We start from the raw sequence: 22431 nt of genomic DNA, 5'->3' as shown, positions 1-22431 counted from the left end.
AAGATCCAAAAAATTCTTTTTTTAAATTTTTTTATGCTTTTATTTTTGAGACAGAGAGAAAGCATGAGCTGGGGAGAGGCAGAGAGAGAGGGAGACAGGAACCGAGCAGGCTCTGCACTGACCGAGCTGTGAGATCATGACCTGAGCAGAAAGTTTTTTTTAAGTTTATTTATTTTGAGAGAGAGAGAGAGAGAGCATGCGGGGGCAGGGAGAGGCAGAGAGAGAGGGAGAGAGAGAATCCCAATCAGGCTCTGCCCTGCCATTGCAGAGCCCGACCTGGGGCTCATTCACATCAACCATGAGATCATGACCTGAGCCAAAATCAAGAGTCAGACACTCAACCGACTGAGCCACCCATTCACCCCCAAAGATGCAAAAAATCCTGAGCAAAATATCACAAACTGAATCCAGGTAACAGTCATAAAAGTATAACAACACTTGTTGAAATTGGTTGTATAGCAGGAATTTAAGGTTGCCTTTAATATCAGAAAAAAATGCCAGTGAATTCAACACATTAACGGAGTAAAGCTAGATGATCTCAATAGTTTCAGAAATATTTTTTGATAAGTCACATTTGTTTTTTTGTGGGGTTTTTTTTTTTTTGTAGTTTTTTTAAGTAGGCTCCACACCCAACATTGAGCTTGAACTCATGACCCTGGGATCAAGAGTTGCAGCTCTACCAACTGAGCCAGCCGGGCGCCACCCCTGATACATCACATTCGTAATTCAGAATAACAACAACAACAAACCTATGTGAAAAGCAGGACCAGAAGTGGGCATACGCTAACAGTTTACAGCAAACATTATACCTAAAAGGGGGTGTTGAGAAGCAAGCCTTGTAAAGCAGGAGTGAGCTGGGGTGCCCAGTATCACTGTGCTAAGTGCTATTTGGGAGGTCCTAACCATGCAATAAAACAGGTAAAAGAAATAAGGGACATCAGAATTTGCAAGGAAGAAACCAAGCTGTCGCTGTTCTCAGATTGTGTGATTGTCCACATACAAAACCTCAAAGAATATACAAATGAATTCTTAGAAGTAACATGATATGTTAGCAGGTTGTTGGATCCGTAGATAGAAACCAGTTGCATTTCCACAGTCCAGAAACTAGAAAACAATGAAAAACTTCCTTCTTCTGTAACAATGAAAGATACAAGATACCTAAAACAAGATGAGAAACAGTTGTGCCAGAGACTCAACAATGGCCACTCCCACGGCCCTAACCCCTCATCCCACTGGAAGGAGATGGGGCAGACAATGTGGCCTGCATCTGAAGGCCTCCCAGACGGTATGAAAGGTCCCCAGTAAATCCTGCTGGCTGAGTTCACTTACAGACCGAGCTCCTGGCAAAATCTTACACACCCCAGGTGTGTCCTCAGCTCTTCAGTCTTTCAGAAGATGCCAAACTGGAGTGCTTCCAGGATGGTTCTCAAGAAGAAGAGTAGATTCAGCTCCTTAGAAATGTAATCCCTTGGGGCGCCTGGGTGGCTCAGTCGGTTAAGCGTCCGACTTCAGCTCAGGTCACGATCTCCCGGTCCATGAGTTCGAGCCCCGCGTCGGGCTCTGTGCTCACGGCTCAGAGCCTGGAGCCTGCTTCCGATTCTGTGTCTCCCTCTCTCTCTGACCCACCCCTGCTCATGCTCTGTCTCTCTCTGTTTCAAAAATAAATAAACTTAAAAAATTAAAAAAAAAAAATGTAATCCCAAAGTGTGGTCCCAACTCTAAGATGTCATCCAATGTCTGGAGTAAATCGTCGCTGTTGGTCATTATTGGAGAATGGCTGCTATGAAAACCGGCAGGTCCAACTTCTTACAAAATTGAGTTGTCCCTAACTCTTAAGTCGTAAATATTGCATCAAATGTCTGGAGTATGGAGCACCTGGGTGGCTCAGTTGGTTAAGCATCTGATTTCGGCTTAGGTCATGATCTCACGGTTCATGAGTTCGAGCCCTGCATGAGGCTCTGTGCCGACAGCTCAGAGCCTGGAACCTGCTCTGGATTCTGTTTCTCCCTCTCTCTCTGGCCCTCCCCCCTCTCAAAAATTAATAAATATTTAAAAATTTTTCAAATGTCTGGAGTAAATCCATGCTGTTTTGGGTTTGATTCCAGATGACGGTTATGATGGAAATAAGTAGATCCAACTTCTTACGAAACGGAGGTCAGAGGTCTGTCATATCCTTTCAGCCTCCCTGCTCATGTGGACGGTCACAGGTCCAGGATGGTTTGCTGCTGGGACATAGACGGAACCCCTTACAAAATGTTGGCCCAAGGTGTGTCCCAGGATCTTTCTCAATGGAGACAAGCAAATCAGACACCTTGCAAAGTTTGCCATCAACTCAAATGTCTCAAGTAATTGCATGTTGGAATTACCAGCCCAGGGCAGGATAGTTTGTAGGGAAGACTTGATTGGATCTCTTACAAAATGGAAGCCTAAGTTTCTGGACTCTTCAGCTGAGGACCTTGGCAGACCACTTCCTCTCACCTGCCAGCAAATCCTAAGCTGACAAATTTTCACTGTAGTTACCTTAGGAAACTGACAAAAGTGACTCTCATAGTCTGTTAATGGGCTGAGAATTTTCCAAAGGTAGACAACCCTGCCACAGTGCCCCCCCCCCCCCACCGGGGACATGGGTTGCAGATGAGAAGACCTTGACCAGGCCCAAGATACTATACTTGTGGGGGCTACCTTGGGCCATAGATCTAGATGGCCAACCTTGAGCGGGTGGAAAGATGGGACTGGGCTCAAAGACTCCATTGTCGGTCATCTCAGGGACTTTCCCTCCCTTTATTATGTTTTTGACATTTAAAAAACTGCTTGATGGAGCTATAATTCACATTCTACAACTCATCCATTTAAAATGGACAACTCAGGGGCGCCTGGGTGGCTCAGTCGGTTAAGCGTCCGACTTCGGCTCAGGTCATGATCTCGCAGTCCGTGAGTTCGAGCCCCGCGTCGGGCTCTGTGCTGACAGCTCAGAGCCTGGAGCCTGCTTCGGATTCTGTGTCTCCCTCTCTCTCTGACCCTCCCCCGTTCATGCTCTGTCTCTCTCTGTCTCAAAAATAAATAAACATTAAAAAAAATTTTTTTAAATGGACAACTCAGTGGTCTTCAGTATATTTACAGAGTTGTCCAAACATCACTACAATCCATTTTAGAACATTTTTATCACCCCCAAAAGAAACTCCATACCTTTAAAAAAATTTTTTTTTACATTTATGTATTGTTGATAGAGAGAGACAGAGCACAAGTGGGGGAGGGGCAGAGAGAGGAGACACAGAATCCAAAGCAGGCTCCAGGCTCCGAGCTGTCAGCACAGAGCCCCAAGCAGGGCTCAAACTCACAAACTGTGAGATCATGACCTAACACTCAGGCACTCCTCCATACCTTTTTTTTTTTTTTTTAATGTTTATTTATTTTTGAGAGAGAGAGAGAGAGAGCGTGAGCAGGGGAGGTGCAGAGAGAGAAGGAGACACAGAATCTGAAGCAGGCTCCAGGCTCTGAGCTGTCGGGACAGAGCCCGATGCAGGGCTGGAACTCATGGACAGTGAGATCATGACCTGAGCTGAAGTCGGACGCTCAACCGACTGAACCACCCAGGCACACCACCCCTCCATACCTTTTAAAAGTTGGCACTCCCATCTCCCTTCAGTAATCTCCCAGCCCTAGGTAACCACTAATCTACTTTCTCTCTATGAATTGACGTATTCTGGGTACCTCGTATAAATGAAATCATACAATATGTGGTCTTTTGGGTCTGGCTTCTTTCACTTAGCCTAGTTTTTTCAGGGTTGATCCCTGTTATAACACATATCAGAACTTTCTTTTTATGGCTGAATAATACTCTGTTGTATTCATGCCCCTCCCCCACATTTGTTTATCTATTTATCACTTAATGGGCATTTGGGTTACTTTCACTTTTTTGGCTAATTATGAATAGGCTGCTTCGTACAGTTATGCACAACTTTTTTTAATGGACATATGGGTTTTAAAGAAAAATTTTTTAATGTTTATTTTTGAGAGAGAGAGACAGACAGAATGTGAGGAGGAGAGGGGCGGAGAGAGAGGGAGACACAGAATCCGAAGCAGGCTCCAGGCTCTGAGCTGTCAGCACAGAGCCCGACGCGGGGCTCGAACTCACAAGCTGTGAGATCATGACTTGAGCCGAAGTTGGACGCTTAACCGACTGAGCCACCCAGGCGCCCTGGACACATGTTTTTATTTCTCTTGCATATATACCTAGAGTGGAATTGTTGGTTCATACGGTAACTCTTTTTTTAACTTTTTTTATTATGAATATATATATATATAACATAAAATTCATCATTTCAACCATTTTTTTAATATGAAATTTATTGTCAAATTGGTTTCCATACAACACCCAGTGCTCATCCCAACAGGTGCCCTCCTCAATACCCATCACCCACCCTCCCCTCCCTCCCACCCCCCATCAACCCTCAGTTTGTTCTCAGTTTTTAAGGGTCTCCTATGTTTTGGCTCCCTCCCTCTCTAACCCTTTTTTGTTTTCCCCTCCCCCACGGTCTTCTGTTAAGTTTCTCAGGATCCACATAAGAGTGAAAACATATGGTATCTGTCTTTCTCTGTATGACTTATTTCAGTGATCACAACACTCTCCAGTTCCATCCATGTTGCTACAAAAGGCCATATTTCATTCTTTCTCATTGCCACATAGTATTCCGTCAACCATTTTTAAGCGTATAATTCTCAGTGACTTTTAGTACTTCCTCAGTGTTGTGCAACTACTATTTCTAAGATTTTTATTATTCCAAACAGAAACTCTGAAACCTTGAAGCAATAAGTCCCCATCCCTCTCATCCCCACTCCTCCAGCCCCTGTTTTTTTTTTTTTTTAATGTTTACTTATTTGAGAGAGGGGGAGGGGCATAAACAGGGGAGGGGCATCTTCTGAAAGACTTTTGAGTATACAGTTCAGAGGCATTAAGGCACATTGTTGCGCAATCATCTCCACTATTCATCTTCAGAATGTTTTCATCTTCTCAAACTGGGACTCTGTACCCATTAAACAATAATGCCTCATATCCTTCTCCCCTCAGCTTCTGGTAACCACTCTACTTTGGCAAACACCATTTCCTAGGAGGAACGTCTATTCACATTCTTGCCATTTTTGAGATGTTTATTTGTTCTTGAATTTTAGGAGTTCCTTGAATATTCTGGATATTAAGCACTTATCAGATATATGATTTTCAAGTATTTTCTCCCATTTTGTGGGCTATTATTTCATTCTTGATGGTATTCTTTGATGCACAAAAGTGATGAAGTCTAATTTCTCTGTTTTTCCTTTTGCTGCCTATGATTTTGGTGCCATACTCAAGAAATCATTGCCAACTCAAATGTCACGAAGCTTTTCCTCTATGTTTTCTTCAAAGAGTTTTGTAGTTTTAGCTCTTACGTGTAGATTTTTGATCCATTTTGAGTTAATTTTTGTATATAGTGTGAAGTAAGCGTCCAATTTCGTTCTTTCCGATGTGGATATCCAATTTTCCCAGCATCGTTTATTGAAAAGACTGTCCTTTTCCCCACTGAATGATCTTGGCATCCTTGTTGAAAATTATATGACCATATATACAAGGGTTTCTTTCTTGGTTCTCTATTCTATTCTACTGATCTATATGTCTTCCTTTATGCCAGTACCACACTGTTTTTATTAATATAGTAAGTTTTGAAATCAGAAAGTGTCAGTCCTCCAACTTTGCTTTTTTTTTCCCAAGATTGTTTTGGCTATTCAGGGCCCCTGGAGGTTCCACATGAATTTTAGGATGAATGTTTCTATTTCTTCAAAAAACATCATTGAGATTTTAATAGGGATTGCACGGAATCTGCAGATCACTTTGGATAATACTGACATCTTAACAATATTGTCTTCCAATTCATGTACATGATATACCTTTCCATCTATTTCTGTCTTCTTTAATTTCAGGAATTGTTTACAGTTTGTTTATAGTTTTCAGTGCACAATTCCTGAAAGTCAAAAATAAATATGTCATAACAGTCATGAAAATCATAAATAAATATTTTAAAATAAATTAAATGCCGTGCTAGTATTTTGAGGTCTGATTCTGTCCGTTAGCTGCAAGTTTGAGAACTCTGGGAGTAGTTTTTGGTGCTGAGGAAATTTTTGGTACTATGGAAGCATAACAGAACACTTATCAGGTCATGTTCTTTCCCTAGCTAAAATCTGAGCCCCCTGATGGCAGGGACAGTGCCTTCTCTGACTCCCGTAGGAATGCCAGTTAGTGCATTTACCAGCTGGATACCACCCACCCAGTAGCCACAGTGACTTTTCACTAAATGGAAATTTGATCATCTCTCTCTGCTTAAAACCCATCAAATGCATTGTTATTAGGATAGCTGTTAATGTGTTCTCCAAAGCCAGTGGTATGGTCCTTGTCAATCTCTCCCATCTTAGTAGAAAGTCCCATCCTTGCTCTGCGGTCATTCTGGCCTTCTTATCTCTCTAAAACAGTGTTTTTCAAACATTTCTAAATTACAGCCTACAGTAAGAAATTTAATTTACATTGTAACCTAGTTGACATATGTAACAACAAACAAAAGATTTGTAAAGCAGTACTTAGCTTTACTACTATTTTCTCCAATTTTTTCTATTTTTTAAAAAAGTTGGCACCTGCTAGATTAACGTTATGACCCATTAATGGGGTACAACATGCATTTTGAAAAACACTGCTCTAAGCATTCAATTTCTTTGCCCCGGGGCCTTTGCATGTGGTTTGCTCTCTGGAAAGCTTTTCTTGTGTCCTCTTTACCTGGATAAATCTTACTCATTCTCAAGGTATGAAATCAAAGGATGTTTCATGCTCGCGCGCACTGTCTCTCTCATCGACTGCCTGCATTTGAATCCTGGAGGTAGTGATGAAAGAGTTAATACGTGCAAAGAACTCAGACCTGGGCATGGCAAATACTAATGCTTCATCTTATTACTTTGCACTCGGAACTGGAAGGGTATTCGTGATTACTGCTAAAGGTAGTAATTATGCAACTATTTATGTGATTATTAATGTCTTCCTACAGCTCCCAGACTCCAAACCCCTTGATTAATTTTTGTTCATCTTTATAGTCCTAGCCTCACTTCGCCATGGCAAGTAGAAGGCACTCAGAAAACGTAATGGATAAGGAACAGCAGGCCAGAAGAAAGAAAAACAAACTGGAAACAGGGTCAGCTGAGGGTGTCGTTCCGCCGCACCCGAAGCCCCGCCCCAAAGGCAGGGGCACGCCCACCTGGCGGCTGGCGGTCACGTGAGGCTCAGCCGAGGTCCGCGGGGGAAGCTGGGCCAAGATGGCGACAATGAGGAAGGTCCTGCCGCGGAGACTGATGGTTTTGGCGTCTCTCCGGGCTGTAAGTGCCCCGGCCCGCCGAGGGGTGGCCCTGCAGGCACCGTGACGGTCGGGTTCGGGGCCCTGGCCCGTGGCGGCTGCTCTTTGAGAGCCGAAGCCGGACAGCTCCTCAGGCCACCGTCGGGAGGAGGGCCTTGGAGTCATGGATCCTCTTTGTCCCGCCCAAATCCCTTGAGGGGCACAGGGAAACTGAGGCCCGGAGATAGGGAACGATTTGCCCGGGTCATGGAGACCTGGGCCTCTTCCCGGCGACCCTAGCACCTCGTCCCTCCGAGCTTCCGACCTTGCCAGGCTTCTCAGTAGCGAATGTCACGAATACCCTTCCAGTTCCGAGCGGAGAAAGCAAGGCTCTCGCCCTCCCTCCGCCGGCATTGCCAGCTCTGGTTGCATTTGGGGACGCTTGGAGAGCCATCCTAGCGTGCCAAGTAGGACTGGGATCGCGTAAGACTATTTGTGATTCCCTTGGAATCGTACTTTGGGCATATTTGAGCCTGATGTTCCTGCTCAGTGAGCGGAGGGAAAGTGTAGGAGACCTAGCTGAATAAGGGGTTGAATAAATTGTTTTGGTTAGAGTTAGAGCTCTGGTGCCCAGTGGTTCTGCCCCTTTCTAAATTGAGTGACAATCATTTACTCTCTAAACCTCCGTTTTCTCGTCTATAACTTGGGTAAACATTACCTCCGGGTTCTTTGGAGTGGAAGGAAAATGTAGGTAAAGCATTTGACATTGTTTTAGGTCGTAGTAAGGGATAAGTCAGTTGTGTTATTTTTGCCTTAGATTGTTTAGGAAGAGTTAGAAGAGTAAGGTGGGGAAAATGACACTGTCTTGGCAGTGGGCCCCTCGGAAGACCACTCTAATGTCTGCTAGGCCACCCACCCCTACCGATTATTAATGTGTAAAGTAGAGATGGTGCTTCCAACTTGAAAAATAAAATTAAATGAGATGGTGGGCATCAACGTGCTGTGAAAAAAAATGTGTGATGACGTGGTGGTAATAGGCCCTTCGTGGGGTTACTAGCATAGGGTTGAGAGCAGAAGCAGATGGTTCAAGGTCAGACTTCTTCACTTGCTAGCTGTGTGATTTTGGCTAATCTTTCTGAGGCTGCTTCTTCCTGAACGGACTTGAGATGATGATAGTCCCTGCCATGGAGGTACTCAGTGCGGTACTGACCCTGAAGTTAGCGCTGGACTTCAGTTGCTATTAACTGTTGGTACCGGTATGCCGTAGCTCGGGAGGCTTGGCCCAGGACTTCTGTGGTTAGAGGAGATCATCTCTGGGCAGAGCTGTACAGAGGGAATGAACTGAGTGATTAACCAAGACAGGTAGAATATTGCGGGGGGGGGAGACAGAAAAGTGGCAAAGAGGCAATGTGGCCTAGGGGTTAAGAGCAAGCGTTGTACGTCTACACTGCCAGGTTCAGATATCGATCAGTGGGTCAGCTAACCATCTGACCTTGGGAGAGTTATTTAATCTCTGGGCTTCACAGGAGATTGTAATAGGCCGACCTAATGAGGTTGAGAGGATGGTATGGGTTAATGTGTAAAAGGCGCTGATGAGTGCCTGGCAAATATTAAATGCTTAATAAATGTGGATTATTATTTTATTATGTGAAGACTTGTTACGGGGAAGGAAGTGGAATTGAGTCTGTTCTTTTCTAGTAAAAGGACACTGGAAGCGGGTCTTGCGTGCTTTCAACAACATCCAGCAGTTATTTGTCAAACCCGTATATGTCCCAGGGCCTTGGAAATACGGCAATGGATAAAGCAAAGTCCCTGCCTCATGCAGCTTACATTCCAATGGGATCCATTTAGGGCAGTGGACTAGCATAGGCTGAACATCCCTGTTGTAGTGACATTCAACTTGCAGAGACCTTCCTATTGACTTCATGAAATTCATTGGCTCATCGCCTTAGTCTCTGACTAAAAGCAAGGCCAGTTCAGGTGAGTTGTTCAAGTTCTAGCTGATTCATAGCAGGGAACGTTTCCTTCCTTAAGGGTTTCAGGAGTTGGCGATCCTCAGCAGATTACCCAATGCACTTCTCTCCCGCGGCCTCATTGCAGTATGTTTATCCAGATTAATTATGGTAACACAAAGTTAATTTGAAGAGTTGTAGTATTAAGAAGAACAGAGGAGAGGGGCGCCTGGGTGGCTCAGTCGGTTGAGCGTCCAACTTCAGCTCAGGTCACGATCTCGCGGTCTGTGAGTTCGAGCCCCGCGTCAGGCTCTGGGCTGATGGCTCAGAGCCTGGAGCCTGCTTCCGATTCTGTGTCTCCCTCTCTCTGCCCCTCCCCCATTCATGCTCTGTCTCTCTCTGTCTCAAAAATAAATAAACATTAAAAAAAATTTAAAAAAAAAAAGAAGAAGAACAGAGGAGACAGGGGAGAAAAGCCTTGTTTATTACTTGGTGGTAAGGAGAGGAAGATTTGGGGCAGAATTTAAATGGAGGAGACTCAAGGACTTTTTTTAATGTGTTCAGCTGTTGGTGTCCTCTCCCCTCAAGCCCCTTCCTTGTCATCACCCAGCCTATGACTAACAGAACAAGTCCTGCTCTATCCCCCAACCCCACGAAGTCTAAGACGAACTACTCCCCATACCTAGTAATTGCCCTCCTCTGGGGCAGCTATGCCCCTTCATGCATTTATTTGTTGTTTCAGTAACTTTTTAATGAGTGCCTGCTTTGTGTGCCAAGCACAGTGCCAAACACAAGGGATGGAGTGGAGGTGGAGACTGAGCCTCATAGAGCTTATATTCTATTGAGGGAAACATTGAGTAGGCATTATTTGCAGTGCTCTGAAGGAATTACTGTTTTGATACGGAAAATGATGAGGGTGAGGGGATTGGCAGCTTTACAAAGAGTGGTCAGAAGAGGCTCATCTGGCTGAAAGGTGAGAAGGAGCCAGATGTGGACGAGCATTCTGGGCAGAGGGAACAGTAACCCTCGAGGCCCTGCTGTGGGAAGAAGGCCATTGGGACTGCAGTGTAGTTACCCCACTGGGGAAGGTGGGGCAGTGGGAACAAGTAATGGGTTCACTGGGAGGTGGGGGGGGGTGTGGGACAGTAGAAACAAGTAATGAGTTCACTGGGATTAGTAGGAGCCAAATGATAACCTTCTAGCCCATGATGAGTGGGGTCAGGGGATGAGTCAAGTTTCTGGCTTAAGCAGTAGAATGTATGTGATGATTTTTACTGAGAAAGCATGAAGTCAGATGGGGCTTCAGGAGAATTTAAACAGTTCTGTTTGGGGACTTCTAAGTTTAGGAGGAGCAAATAGGTTTGTGTAAAAAACAACCTAAATGCTCCGCTGACAGACAGTTGGAAATGGACTTTTACTAGGAGCATGAATCTCTTGCCCATTCCTCAGTGAAACATTTTTGTTCTTTTTGTTCTCAATTCTAAAATGAACCAAATGTGAGAAATATTTACTGTTCAGTGAGAAATACTGCTTCTTGTCTCAGTGAAGGTGGATCCATTCTTTTAGATCTGTCCCCCTGGGGACTTGGGACAATCTCTTCTGGTTACTTTTCGTTTCCTCTTTTAAACCAAAGGTCAGCACCTCTTCTGCGGATACTTTCCCAAAGCAAGTGAAAATTGTGGAAGTTGGTGCCCGAGACGGACTACAAAATGAAAAGGTAAAGATGGAAATCATCCAAAAGAGGTTTTTCAGGCAGTAAGAGCTCCCTGTGGTGGGCACAGCCGGGATGGACAGAGCTGTGCAAGACACGATTGTCCCAGCCAAAGTCCAGGAGGCCGGGCAGGCACCTGTGACGGTAAAGCAATCTAAATTGGTGGAGCGACAGGTGTGGTGTCCCCAGGGGGAACATCTCAAGGCCCAGTGGGGCAGACCGCAGGAGAGTAGAGTGAAGGTGAGAGCATGCCTTTTATCCAGCAATTCCACGCAAGGGGACTTATTCAAAGGAAGTAATGAAGGCCACATGCAAAGATTTAGCCTTAGACATGTTCCTTCCAACCCCCTTGTAACAACAGAACAGTTGGAAACCACCTAAATGCTCAGTATGGGGAATGTTAGATCAAGTACTTAAATGACTTCATAAAATGGATTATGAAGTTATTATTAATATAGGTGTATATTAAGTGACTCAAGCTGATGATAAGATAATATGTATATTCTTTAATCTTACACTTTTACGTAAGAAACAAAAAAGTTTATATGTGTGTGGGAACATCTACCTAGAAAAGAGTCTAGAACTGTCCTGTCCAGTACAACTTTCCGTGAAGATGGAAACGTCGTAGATGTGAGCTGTGCTGGACATGTGGCGATCGAGCACTTGAAATGTGGCTAACGTGGGGTGCTGTGGTGGCTCAGTCAGTTACGCGTCCGAGTTTGGCTCAGGTCATCATCTCATGGTTCGTGAGTTCACGACCCGCATCGGGCTGTCTGCTGTCAGCACAGAGCTTGCTTCAGATCCTCTGTCCCCCTCTCTCTTGGCCCCTCCCTTGCTCACACATGTGCCCCCACTCTCTCTCTCTCAAAAATAAGTAAAGATTGAAAAGAGAAGAAAGAAAGAAAGAAAGAAAGAAAGAAAGAAAGAAAGAAAAGAAAGAAAAACAAAAGTGACTAGTGTGACTGGAGAACTGAAAGTTTGTTTTTATGTAACTTAAATTAATGTCAATTTAAATAATCACATATAGCTAGTGTTTAATGTATTGGATTACATGGATCTAGAAAGCTACATTATCAGGGTGTTACCGTTGTTATCTCTGGGAGATTTTAAGGATGGTTTTCTTCTGGTTTTGGCATGTTTTTTGAAATAATCATGTATTATTTTTTCAATCAGAAATGTCTTTTTTTCCTTCTTTCTTCCTTTCCTTTCCTTTCTTTCTTTCTCTTTCTTTCTTCTTTTTGAAAAGCCAAGTTTTAATAGTGAGAGCTTATTTCTGACAATAAACTGTAAGCTCTGTGAGGGCAGAATCGTTTCTGTTCTGCTCACTGCTGTATCCCTAGCACCTAGCACAATCCCCGGAACATGGAGGGCTCTTAAAAATTACGGAATGGGGGCGCCTGGGTGGCGCAGTCGGTTAAGCGTCCGACTTCAGCCAGGTCACAATCTCACGGTCCGTGAGTTCGAGCCCCGCGTCGGGCTCTGGGCTGATGGCTCGGAGCCTGGAGCCTGTTTCCGATTCTGTGTCTCCCTCTCTCTCTGTCCCTCCCCCGTTCATGCTCTGTCTCTCTCTGTCCCCCCAAAAAAAAAAAAAAAAAAAAAAAGTTGAAAAAAAAAATTACGGAATGAATTAAGGTAAAGCAATGGGAGAGAAATTAGGGGGTTGGGGTTGACGGGCCTGGAGAGAAATTAGGGGGTTGGGGTGGACGGGCCTGGTGAGAAGGACTGAGTTCTTGGATTTTTTACCTAAACCTGTAAGTACTAAGGAGCCATAGAAGGCTTTTGAGCAGGAGAGTGAAACAATAGAGACTGTTTTAGAAGGATTCCTTGTGGGATGAATTGGTAGAGTGAGACCATGCCGTAATATACATGGGAGAATGACAGTGGATTTGGAAAGGGGGATCCATAGAACCTAGTAGAGCAACTAGGCGAGGTGGGGGAGGGAAAGAAAGAAGCAGTAGGCTGACCATGTGAGGATGAGGCCCTGAGCCAGTTGGGAGGTGGAAAAGGGGGCAGTGTGATACTTTAGGGGCCCCATCTCCTGGGACCCAGAGAGTTAGTCATCTCTGCCCTTTCGAGCCATCGCACATTGATCTCAATTTGTTTATGGTGGGTTCATGAATTAACAGTTAAGAAAAAGCCTTTAAGGCAGAAAAATTATCATTTCCATGTAAATATTTACACCTTTTCAGGCGAGAAGTTGCCTCCACTGCAAAATGCTATCTGTAGAACTTGAAGATGTGCCCCACCTACTGGCAAGGATTACGTGTGAACTCATTCATGCTTAGAAGTTGAGATAGTGAAGTGCATGCTTTTTTTTTTTTTAACGTTTATTTATTTTTCAGACAGAGAAAGACACAGCATGAACGGGGGAGGGGCAGAGAGAGAGGGAAACACAGAATCGGAAGCAGGCTCCAGGCTCCGAGCCATCAGCCCAGAGCCCGACGCGGGGCTCGAACCCGCGGACCGCGAGATCGTGACCTGAGCCGAAGTCGGACGCTTAACCGACTGAGTCACCCAGGCGCCCCAATGTGAAGTGCATGCTTTAAGCAGAGCTTTGAACTAACGGGCACTGCATTTTGAGACCACTGTATTCCCAGCTTTGCTAACCTGTCTTTTCTGGTGTTTCTGTCTCCTCTACAGAATATTGTGCCTACTCCTACAAAAATCAAGCTGATAGACATGCTTTCTGAAGCAGGACTCCCTGTTATAGAAGCCACCAGCTTTGTGTCCCCCAAGTGGGTTCCCCAGGTGAGCCCCAGCCCTCAGTAACAGGCGTTTCTCAGATGAAAGAGGTGTAAAGTTTTGCATTTGCCCTGAAAGTAGGTAGAAGTTGGGAACAGAGGTCTCCTGATCTCTGGCTTGGTCTCAGGTGACTTCTAGTAGCATGGTGCAGCACAGGAACATAAGGAGGAGGCTTGCCCCTTCCTTGCTTGGGGGTCTTGCTGAGGTCTTCCCCTCTCCAGGTTGAGGGTGACCTCTCAGGTCTCTTCTGGCTCTGGAAGTCTAGAATCTCTAGACCTGTCTAGAGATGTGGTGTCTGTGTTTGTAAAAGGGAAAGACAACTGCTGCTTCACAGAAACAATCAAGTGGGAAGAAAGATCCTGTTTACCTGAGTAGTAAATAACACAGAGCATGTTCTCATTAAATGGCTGGCAGCATCATTGCTGCTTTTCCTGCTTATGTAAAGCTGACAGTATTAGCCATATGGAGAAATTGGGGGAATTACCTGCACCGAGGAGCCTTCTGGCCCATCAGTGCAAAACAAATAGTAAAGCACTGGGAAGACGCGGCTCTGCAAAAGGACTTCCTTTCCAGGGGTTCTGGACAACAAAGATCTTGTGATAAAAACGCTTTCTGTACCTGAGCTCTCTGCCTGCCTTTGGCAATGACCTGGCATTGTCTCCTTTGGCTCCCAGATGGCTGACAATGCTGAAGTCTTGAAGGGCATCCAGAAATTTCCTGGCGTCAACTACCCGGTCCTGACCCCGAATATCAAAGGCTTCCAGGCAGCGGTAAGAGACTAGCTTGATGGCGGGGGCCTCTGAAATGAGATAGACAGCATCGGTCCCTGTCTTGTCCCTGAGCCCCAGTTCCTGTTGTGGGATGTCTGTCTGAAGGGCTTTCTCCAGTAACGATGAGCACTGTCAGACAGACCAGGCCCTGCCACCCCCAGCTCTCTGATCTTGACCGGCTACTTAATCTCTCTGAGCCTCAGGTTCGGCCTGTAAAATAGGGCTAATCATGGTTACCTGATGCTGGGAGGATTTCAGAGGATAGAATGCACCTATATTGCTTAGCAAAAGCCTGGTAGAAGGTAAGTGCTTAATAAATGTTAGCTCTTGTTAATACACGTTTCCTCTTTAGAGAAAAGGAATCGTGCTCCCCACAGTGGTTGCTCGTATCTGCTAACTTTCTTACAAGTTAGGACAAAAGCATCATTGGGGATGTTGATTCTGAATTTAGGCAGAAAACTGTCCTTCAGGGTGATTTGCAGGGTGGTGATGGCAGTGGTAGTGTTGGCCTTTGGGGGAAGGCCACGGGTGGTGGTGGGGTTTTTTTTTAAGCTTTTAATTCTCTATTTTTGAGAAAGAGAGAGAGTGCAAGCAGGGGAGGAGCAGAGAGAAGGACAGAATCTCAAGTAGGCTCCGTGTTGCCAGCGCAGAGCCTGATACAGGGCTCGAACTCACAAAACTGTGAGATCATGACATGAGCCGAAATCAAGAGGCAGAAGCTTAACCGACTGAGCCACCCAGGCACCCCAGGTGGTGGTGTCTTTTTAAATGAAGATCTAATTCACAGTGTCAATTTCCTAGGGCTACCATAAGAGAATACCAAAAGCTAGGCAGCTTAAAACAGCAGAAATGTATTCTCCACAGCTCTGGAGGCCAAAAGTGTGAAATCAAGGTGTTAATAGGGTTGGTTCCTTCTGAGGACCGGGAGGACAACTCTGTTCTCTCTGCCTCCGTCTTCACCGGCCATTTCCTCTGTGTGTGTCTTCACATGGCCTCCGTCTTAGAAGGACACCAGTCCTATTGAAGTAGAGACCAGTATGACTTCATTTTAACTGATAACTTTTTTTTTTTAAATTTTTTTTTAATGTTTATTTTTGAAGGAGAGAGAGACAGAGTGTGAGTGGGGGGCGGGGGGAGACAGAGAGAGAGGGAGACACAGAATCCGAAGCAGGCTCCAGGCTCTGAGCTGTCAGCACAGAGCAGGACACGGGGCTCGAACCCCCAAACCGCGAGATCATGACCTGAACTGAAGTCGGGCGCTCAACCGACTGAGCCACCCAGGTGCCCCTTAACTGATTACTTACACACCCATCCTTTTCCCAAATAAAACCACGTTCTGGGGTACTAGGGATTAGGACTTCTATAAATCTTTTGTGGGGGGACACAATTCAACCCATAATATTCATATATTATAAAATTTGCCATAAGACCAGAGTGTTTGCCAAGCTGGTGTTCCTCGAAGGGAAAAAGGCTGAAAGGGGCTCACCCGGCTCTTGGCAGGTTGCTGCTGGAGCCAAGGAAGTGAGCATCTTTGGAGCTGCCTCGGAGCAGTTCACTAAGAAGAACACCAACTGCTCCATTGATGAGAGTTTACAGCGCGCTGATGAAATCTTGAGGGCGGCTCGGGCCGCTGGTATCCCTGTGCGCGGGTGAGTGAGACCACATCAGTGCCTTTCCCTCGGCACCATTCTGGAATGGGGCCAGCCTCTGACTCAACACCCTCGTCCCCACAGACTCCTTATCCTGGGTGCAGGCAGCCCACACTCCACACCTGTCCTTTGTTCTGTGGCTTGAACACCCCCATTCGTCCATCTTGGGGCCTCCACACCGCTCTTCTCTCTGTCTGGAATGCTCTTCCAGCAGCTCTCCTGCCCCGCCCCCAGCTCCCACATCGCAGCCCCAGAGGTCCGCCCCCCTTCCCCCGGGCCACCCAGGCTGCCGTGGACCGCCTGTAGCCGCTCCTGTCACTTTCCCCGCTCTTCCCCTCACAGCAGTCACTCAGAGATGATCGCATCCACCCCTTGGGTTGCCCTTTTCTTGGCTCTCTCCCTAACTGGAAACAGACTCCGTGAGGGTAGGGACCTTGGCGTCTTGCTCACCACATGACCCAGTGCCTGGCACTTAGTGGGCAACTCAGTAGATAGCAGTTGAGTAAATGAGTGTACGTATGAATCCTCGAGCAGCTCACCGGAGCAGCTGATGCTTGGCCCCCTCCTGTGAGTAGGGACCGCATACCCTGTGGCTCCGGAGCCTGTCCTACTGCCCTCTCCCGGCTTCTCCCGGCTGTTCTCTGGCTTCTCTCCTCAGGCCTAAGCAGCCCCAGCTTCCTGAACAGCGCCTTTTAGTCCCCTCCCTGCCCTGGCTCTCCACTGCCCCCTCCTGGCGTGACACGGCATGACCATTCTGACTCCACATCCTCGAATTCGCCTTTCACCCAGACGTTTGACCTGCCCCACTCCAGGGGTGTATGTGAAACAGCAACCCTCAACCCTCGACCCTGCGTCAGCTCTGCTGGCCAAGGAGCTCGGGGGAACTGACACCATACCTCCCCTGTCCTCCCACAGGTATGTCTCCTGTGTGCTTGGATGCCCCTATGAAGGGAAGATCTCCCCGGCTAAAGTAGCTGAGGTGTGTGTGTGTATCGGGGCGGGGTTTTCTGAGGGTCGTCTCCCTTGCCTGCCCCTGAGGTCCTCCTCACCACCCTTTCCTGGTGGGTCACTGATGTCGTTCGTTCACCCAGCTCCTTCCTTCATTCCCCCTGGGAGCACAGCCCAGCACTTGCTCCTGGAGGCCCGCCTCCCAGTGCAGCTTGGATTCTCTCAAGCCCCCACCTTCCGCCCCAGCCTGAAAACCTCTGATGCGGCTTCCAGTCTGGTCAGTGGACTGGTGATAATTGAGGTGATCTATGAGAGGCTCCTCCCCCGGGGTGCCTGCGGTTCCTTGCAGCGTTTGGGGAGGCCGCGTCCTTGGCGCCCTCTGAGCAGTAACCAAGTCAGCACTGAGAAGAGCACGATGTGGGAACGGAGTCTGAGCCACCCAAGAGCTCACGCCCCTTAGCCCTCAAAGTCACCCCGAAAATTTGGTCGTGTTAGTGTTACCCCATTTTTCAGGCGAGGAAACGAAGACCGAACGACTTGCCGCACAGGTTGTAGATGGTGCAGCTGGGTCTCAGCCCCACCTGCTGTGCCCCCACTCGCGTGGGGAGCGTCCGGGCAGGTGCCTGCTGAGGGCGGCGGCTGCACGCCGCATCTCGGCCGCCGGTCCCGCCAGTCCTTACCGCAGCCCACAAAGGCTCGTCGCCGTTTCTCAGAAGCAGAAATGGAAGCTCCGAGAGGGTCAGCCCTTCGCCGGCGCCCCCAGCCAGGGACCGGGCAAACTGGGACGGCCACCAGTGTCCATCACGCCGGAGCCTGCTCCTTCGCTGCGGCCTCCGTCCCCACGGGTCGTCCTCGGCCTGCTGCCCGGGCGGCGGGGCTCGCCCTTGCATCCCCCTGGCGCACCTCGGCCGAGCGTCCGCTGCGTCCCCGGCCCTGTCATCCCCTCCGCCTTCTCTGCAGTGCAGGGTGGGGCAGCGTCTCCTCAAGCGGGACACACGCTGCCCTGGATTTTCAGTGGTTTTAGGGATTTGCAAATGGGCTTCTAAAAGTTTAAACAGTTGTGTACTTCTATTGACAGTATATAACTAGCACCTCCGACCCACAAGGTGACAGATCTTGCTGAGGATAAAGTTACGTGACAGGAACCCATGGTCCTGGGTCCAGTGTTTGGCTGTGGCACAGGGAGGAAGTGAAGGACCGAAGTCTGAGGCGCGCCGGGGAGGAAGGCACAGGGTCACAGCCCCGGGGTTGCTCCAGCGGCTGGCCCTGCTCCCTCACGTCTCAGCAACCTAGTGAGGAGAAAGGTTATTGTCACTGCCATTCAGAAAGTCGTAAGGGGCCTAAGACGCGACAGGAATTTAGTGTTTCGGACGTGGAGATGTTCCGCGTAGGCCAAGAATCCCTGCGTCTGAAGTCTTGGGCCCCGGACCTGGAGAATCCAGTGCCCTCCAAGTACTGCTTGCTTGCTTGCTTCCCCAGATCACCAAGAAGATGTACTCCATGGGCTGCTACGAGATCTCCCTGGGGGACACCATCGGCGTGGGCACCCCTGGGATCATGAAGGACATGCTGTCCGCTGTCATGTATGACGTGCCCGTGGCTGCCCTGGCCGTCCACTGCCATGACACCTATGGCCAGGCCCTGGCCAACACCTTGATGGCCCTGCAGGTAATCAGGGCATGTCCTGGGAGAAAGACCTGTGTCCATTCTCCTAAAGGGCATAGTGGCAGGCCAGCTAGGTTCATGTATTCTTTCAATAAGCTCTCACCGATTACCTGTGTGCTGGGCCCTTGCCTGGCCACCGTGGACACAGACATGTGACCCTCGCCTAGAAGGGCCTTAGGGGAGACAGCCAAGGGAGTTTTGTGGTAGCCTTCGTGCATTATGACAGATCACAGGAAGAGAGGAAGCACAAGGCTGAGGAAGGCCTCCATCCCAGCCAAGAAGGCCAGAGAGGATTTGCCAGAAGAGGCTTGAATGAGGCTCGGAGGCTGTGAAGAGGTGAGCAGTTGAAAAGGGGAGTGAAAAGCTGACTAGGCAGCCCTCCACTGTAAGGCTGAGACGGGGTTCAGGGAGGACGCGTGCGCTGGCCCGGGGAGTGTGCACAGGGCTGTCGGGGAGCACACGAGGAGACCGGAAGTAGGGGTAGGCAAAGGTCACTCCGCTGCAGCCTTGCGTGCTGTTCCCCGAAGATTGAACCGAGGCCTCAGGCTGGGTTTCCCTTGAGGTTTGCTTCTTGTGGGCTGGCCCAGAAGGATTCCCTGGACTGGCCAGCCCTAGAAGGAGAGTTCTGAGTGCCTGACTGCAAGCCACCTTGCCTTCACATTGGTCAAGGTCTGACCTATTTCTTTATGTTAGCTAAAGCAATCCTGGGCCATCTTTGGGTTGTTTGGTTTTTTTTTTCTCTTTTGTTTCTCCTTTCTTTTTCTTCTTTTTTTTTCCCCCTCTTATCTCCTAGAAGCTCACGTCTCTAAGCCACATGACTCTAACTTTCTGGGTCTGTTTTCTCCATGTGGGTATCCAGGTTAAGGTCTGGGAGGTTTGAGGAGAGGGAAAGGGGCAAGTGGGCAGTACTGACTCAGGGCTGTGGGATAAGGCCTTCTGGGATTAGAGGTCCAACTTGAAGTGAGAACAGCCTTGGGCAGGGGAGGAGGGGTGGATAAATGAATCACAGTAAACAACAGGGGTCTGAAATCTCAGCAGTGAGAGGTACTTCCTTTAGGTCTGTGTCCAGGAAGAGCATGAGGAGACCTTTCAGGGTGAGGAGTCCAGCATGAAAGGAACCAGGGATGATACCCCTGGTAGAGGAAACAGTGTCCACAAAAAAGATTCACACTGTTCCATGAACTAGGAGGAGGAACAGTAACAGAATTTTTAGCCAAAGGAAAGAATAACTCTCAGTGGAATTTCAGCCAGCAGTTGATTGGGAGGTTTGCAAAGACTGGCTTTGTAGGGCCCTGGTCCCCACAATGACAGCCATGTTTCAACCCCTTGTGTTTCCAGATGGGAGTGAGTGTTGTGGACGCCTCTGTGGCAGGACTTGGAGGCTGTCCTTATGCACAGGGGGCATCAGGAAACTTGGCCACTGAGGACCTTGTCTACATGCTGTCTGGCTTGGGCATTCACACGGTAAGCATGCCTGCCCCCTGGTGGCGACAACCCTGAACTGACTAGAGCTCTCCCTGAAGCCAGAGGACAGAAGCTGATAGTTTTTAGGTTTTTTTTTTGTTTTTCTTTTTGGGTTTTTTTTTGGGGGGGGGGGTGTAGGGAGGGCACTTAAGAGGGCAAGGCTTTCAGGGGGTTAGGGATGTTTTATTGTACTTTTTTTTTCCAATATAAGTTTTATTTATTTTGAGAGAGAATGCGCATGAGCAGGGGAGGGGCAGAGAGAGAGGGACAGACAGAATCCCAAGCAGGCTCTGTGTTGTCAGCGTGGAGGCCAGTGTGGGACTTGAACGCACGAACCGTGAGATCGCTACCTGAGCCAAAGCCAAGAGTCAGAAACTTAACCGACTGAGCCACCCAGGAACACCTATTGTATGTTTTTGAGGTAGCAGAGTGTGGTTGATGGAGGCCACAAGGCCAGGCTCTCAGTTGGACAGGTCAGTTGGAGGAGGCACCAAGGTGTAGGGACAGGGCCCTGAAAGGAGTCACATCCATTACCTGAGTCATTTCCCCCCACACCTTTGTTTCACTCCGTGTAGAATGAGGGCAGAGGTAGCCAGCCCTTCCCGGGGCTCCATCAGAGTCAGTTAAGGGCCCTCAGTGGTGGGTTGGAAGCAGTACCACGTCTGAGCTTTGGGACCAGACAGAACTCGGTTTAAAACCTACTCCTGTCACTCACGGGCTGTGTGACCTGACAATTGTTTCACCTCCCTGGGCCTAAGAAATGGTGATGATAACAGCACCTATCTCCTAGGGCTGTTAGGATTCGATGGGAAAATGGGAGAATGTGCAGCCCAGGGCTGAGAGCATAGAATGCATCAGTGAATGAGAGCTACCGTGATGAACAGAGGTTTCCAGGGTGGCCCTTTGAGCTGGTGTTTTTGTCCTAGCTCTCCGCCTGTGGTCTTTATTACTTCAATATGGAGTTTTTGACCACTGCAGGCCAGGCCGGGTGCTGGGCGCTGGAGATGGGGTACCACACAGGACTGACCAGATTCCTGCCCTGGTGGCAGCACTAGAAACCATTTCCACATACAAGGAGAGGCACAGGGATAACCCCTGATGGCACAAGGATACAGGCTTGTGGGCAGTCGGGGTCCCACCATAAGAGGAACAAGACCCGGTCTGTCTTCACCTTTACTTTCTCAGTATCAGCTTTCTGTCCAGTCTGTTTCCCTGGGTGTGGAAGGCAGGTCATGACTTAGTGCATCGTCTCACTTGTTTCTCCAAGGGTGTGAACCTCCAGAAGCTCCTGGAAGCTGGGGCCTTTATCTGCCAAGCCTTGAACAGAAAAACCTGCTCCAAAGTGGCTCAGGCTACCTGTAAACTCTGAGCCATTTTGCTGCCTCAAGCGCTGGGGACAATGTGGGCAAGAGGGGCACACGTGAATGATTCCGGACAGGGCACATGGAAATGGGAATGAAATTCACAGGAGCAGGCACCTCCCGGGGGGTCTGCACATAGGGCTCCTGCAGAAGGGAGGCAGGAGGGCAGGAGCTGCTTGGCCTCAGGCCTCCTTGCCAGACCCAGGTGTGAGTGAGAAGCCTTGGGGGCTGTAGGTCTCCCTGCCCCATGAACCACCCCCCGCCAGGAGCTGAATGCCTGGGGGTCCCCTGGAACCCATTCCCTGGTGCTCCGGCCTCATCTCTGGGTGAAATCTGTCAGCTAGCTACACTACACAGCTCTACCCTGCCATGGCCTTGGGGCCATCACTGACTCCGTAGAGCAAAGGGGCGTGGAGTTTTTCCCCAAGCCGGCAGAGGGGGCGAGGGCTGAGCTGCTCTGGTGGCCACTGCCAACTCTGGCATCTCTGGAAAATCTCCACTCTGAGCATGATTTTCGAAAAGCGCTTATGTAATTAAAGGTTTAATGACACGAAGCATTCAGGTATTCCGTTGTGCAGATGTGTGTACGAATGGGGGAGACTGGTGGGGAATAAACCACCTTTACAACATGGCATCCTGAGAGGAAAATGGAGACTTTGAGCTGGTTTACTGGCCTCTGGGTTTCCTCCGTTTCCCCACCCGGGCCCCAAATTCATAATGACTGGAAATCAGTGGCTTTGGGCTCGTTCAGGTCTGGCCAGAAACCCGCGGAGAGGTGGTTTCTGAGGCTCTTGGCCCTGAGAGCCGGGAGGCGCGGGTCCGGGCG

The 22431-nt window shown here is 48.3% G+C and overlaps 1 protein-coding gene across 5 annotated transcripts; it reads left to right on the top strand.

Annotated features, from left to right (window-relative positions):
• Positions 1-7286: 7286 nt before the first annotated feature.
• On the top strand, positions 7287-22355 carry HMGCL (3-hydroxy-3-methylglutaryl-CoA lyase). Of its 5 annotated transcripts, none has more exons than XM_042949735.1 (10): positions 7298-7386; positions 9120-9323; positions 10929-11012; positions 13647-13754; positions 14423-14518; positions 16019-16167; positions 17083-17146; positions 18595-18783; positions 20119-20244; positions 21512-22355. In XM_042949735.1, exons 4-10 carry the CDS (start codon positions 13686-13688, stop codon positions 21611-21613), a joined length of 795 nt encoding a protein of 264 aa, XP_042805669.1. In that variant the 5' UTR covers positions 7298-7386; positions 9120-9323; positions 10929-11012; positions 13647-13685; the 3' UTR covers positions 21614-22355. The 5 variants fall into 5 exon arrangements, with proteins under 5 accessions (XP_042805666.1, XP_042805667.1, XP_042805669.1 ...); XM_042949734.1 differs by having other exon boundaries at positions 7303-7386; positions 9042-9323; XM_042949732.1 differs by lacking the exon at positions 9120-9323 and having other exon boundaries at positions 7287-7386.
• Positions 22356-22431: the final 76 nt, after the last annotated feature.

Source organism: Panthera leo, chromosome C1, assembly GCF_018350215.1.
Source record: "Panthera leo isolate Ple1 chromosome C1, P.leo_Ple1_pat1.1, whole genome shotgun sequence".
NCBI classification, from domain to species: Eukaryota; Metazoa; Chordata; class Mammalia; order Carnivora; family Felidae; genus Panthera; species Panthera leo.
The sequence above is the reverse complement of the archived record's forward strand: the minus strand, read 5'-3'. Positions and strand labels throughout refer to the sequence as shown.

Bases quoted from the DNA above. Each gene is read 5' to 3' on its own strand.
- HMGCL (XM_042949732.1), top strand. From the start codon at position 7,327: ATGGCGACAATGAGGAAGGTCCTGCCGCGGAGACTGATGGTTTTGGCG. The intron at 16,168-17,082 runs GTGAGTGAGACC...GTCCTCCCACAG, and splicing joins GCTGGTATCCCTGTGCGCGG to GTATGTCTCCTGTGTGCTTG. The intron at 18,784-20,118 runs GTAATCAGGGCA...TTGTGTTTCCAG, and splicing joins ACACCTTGATGGCCCTGCAG to ATGGGAGTGAGTGTTGTGGA.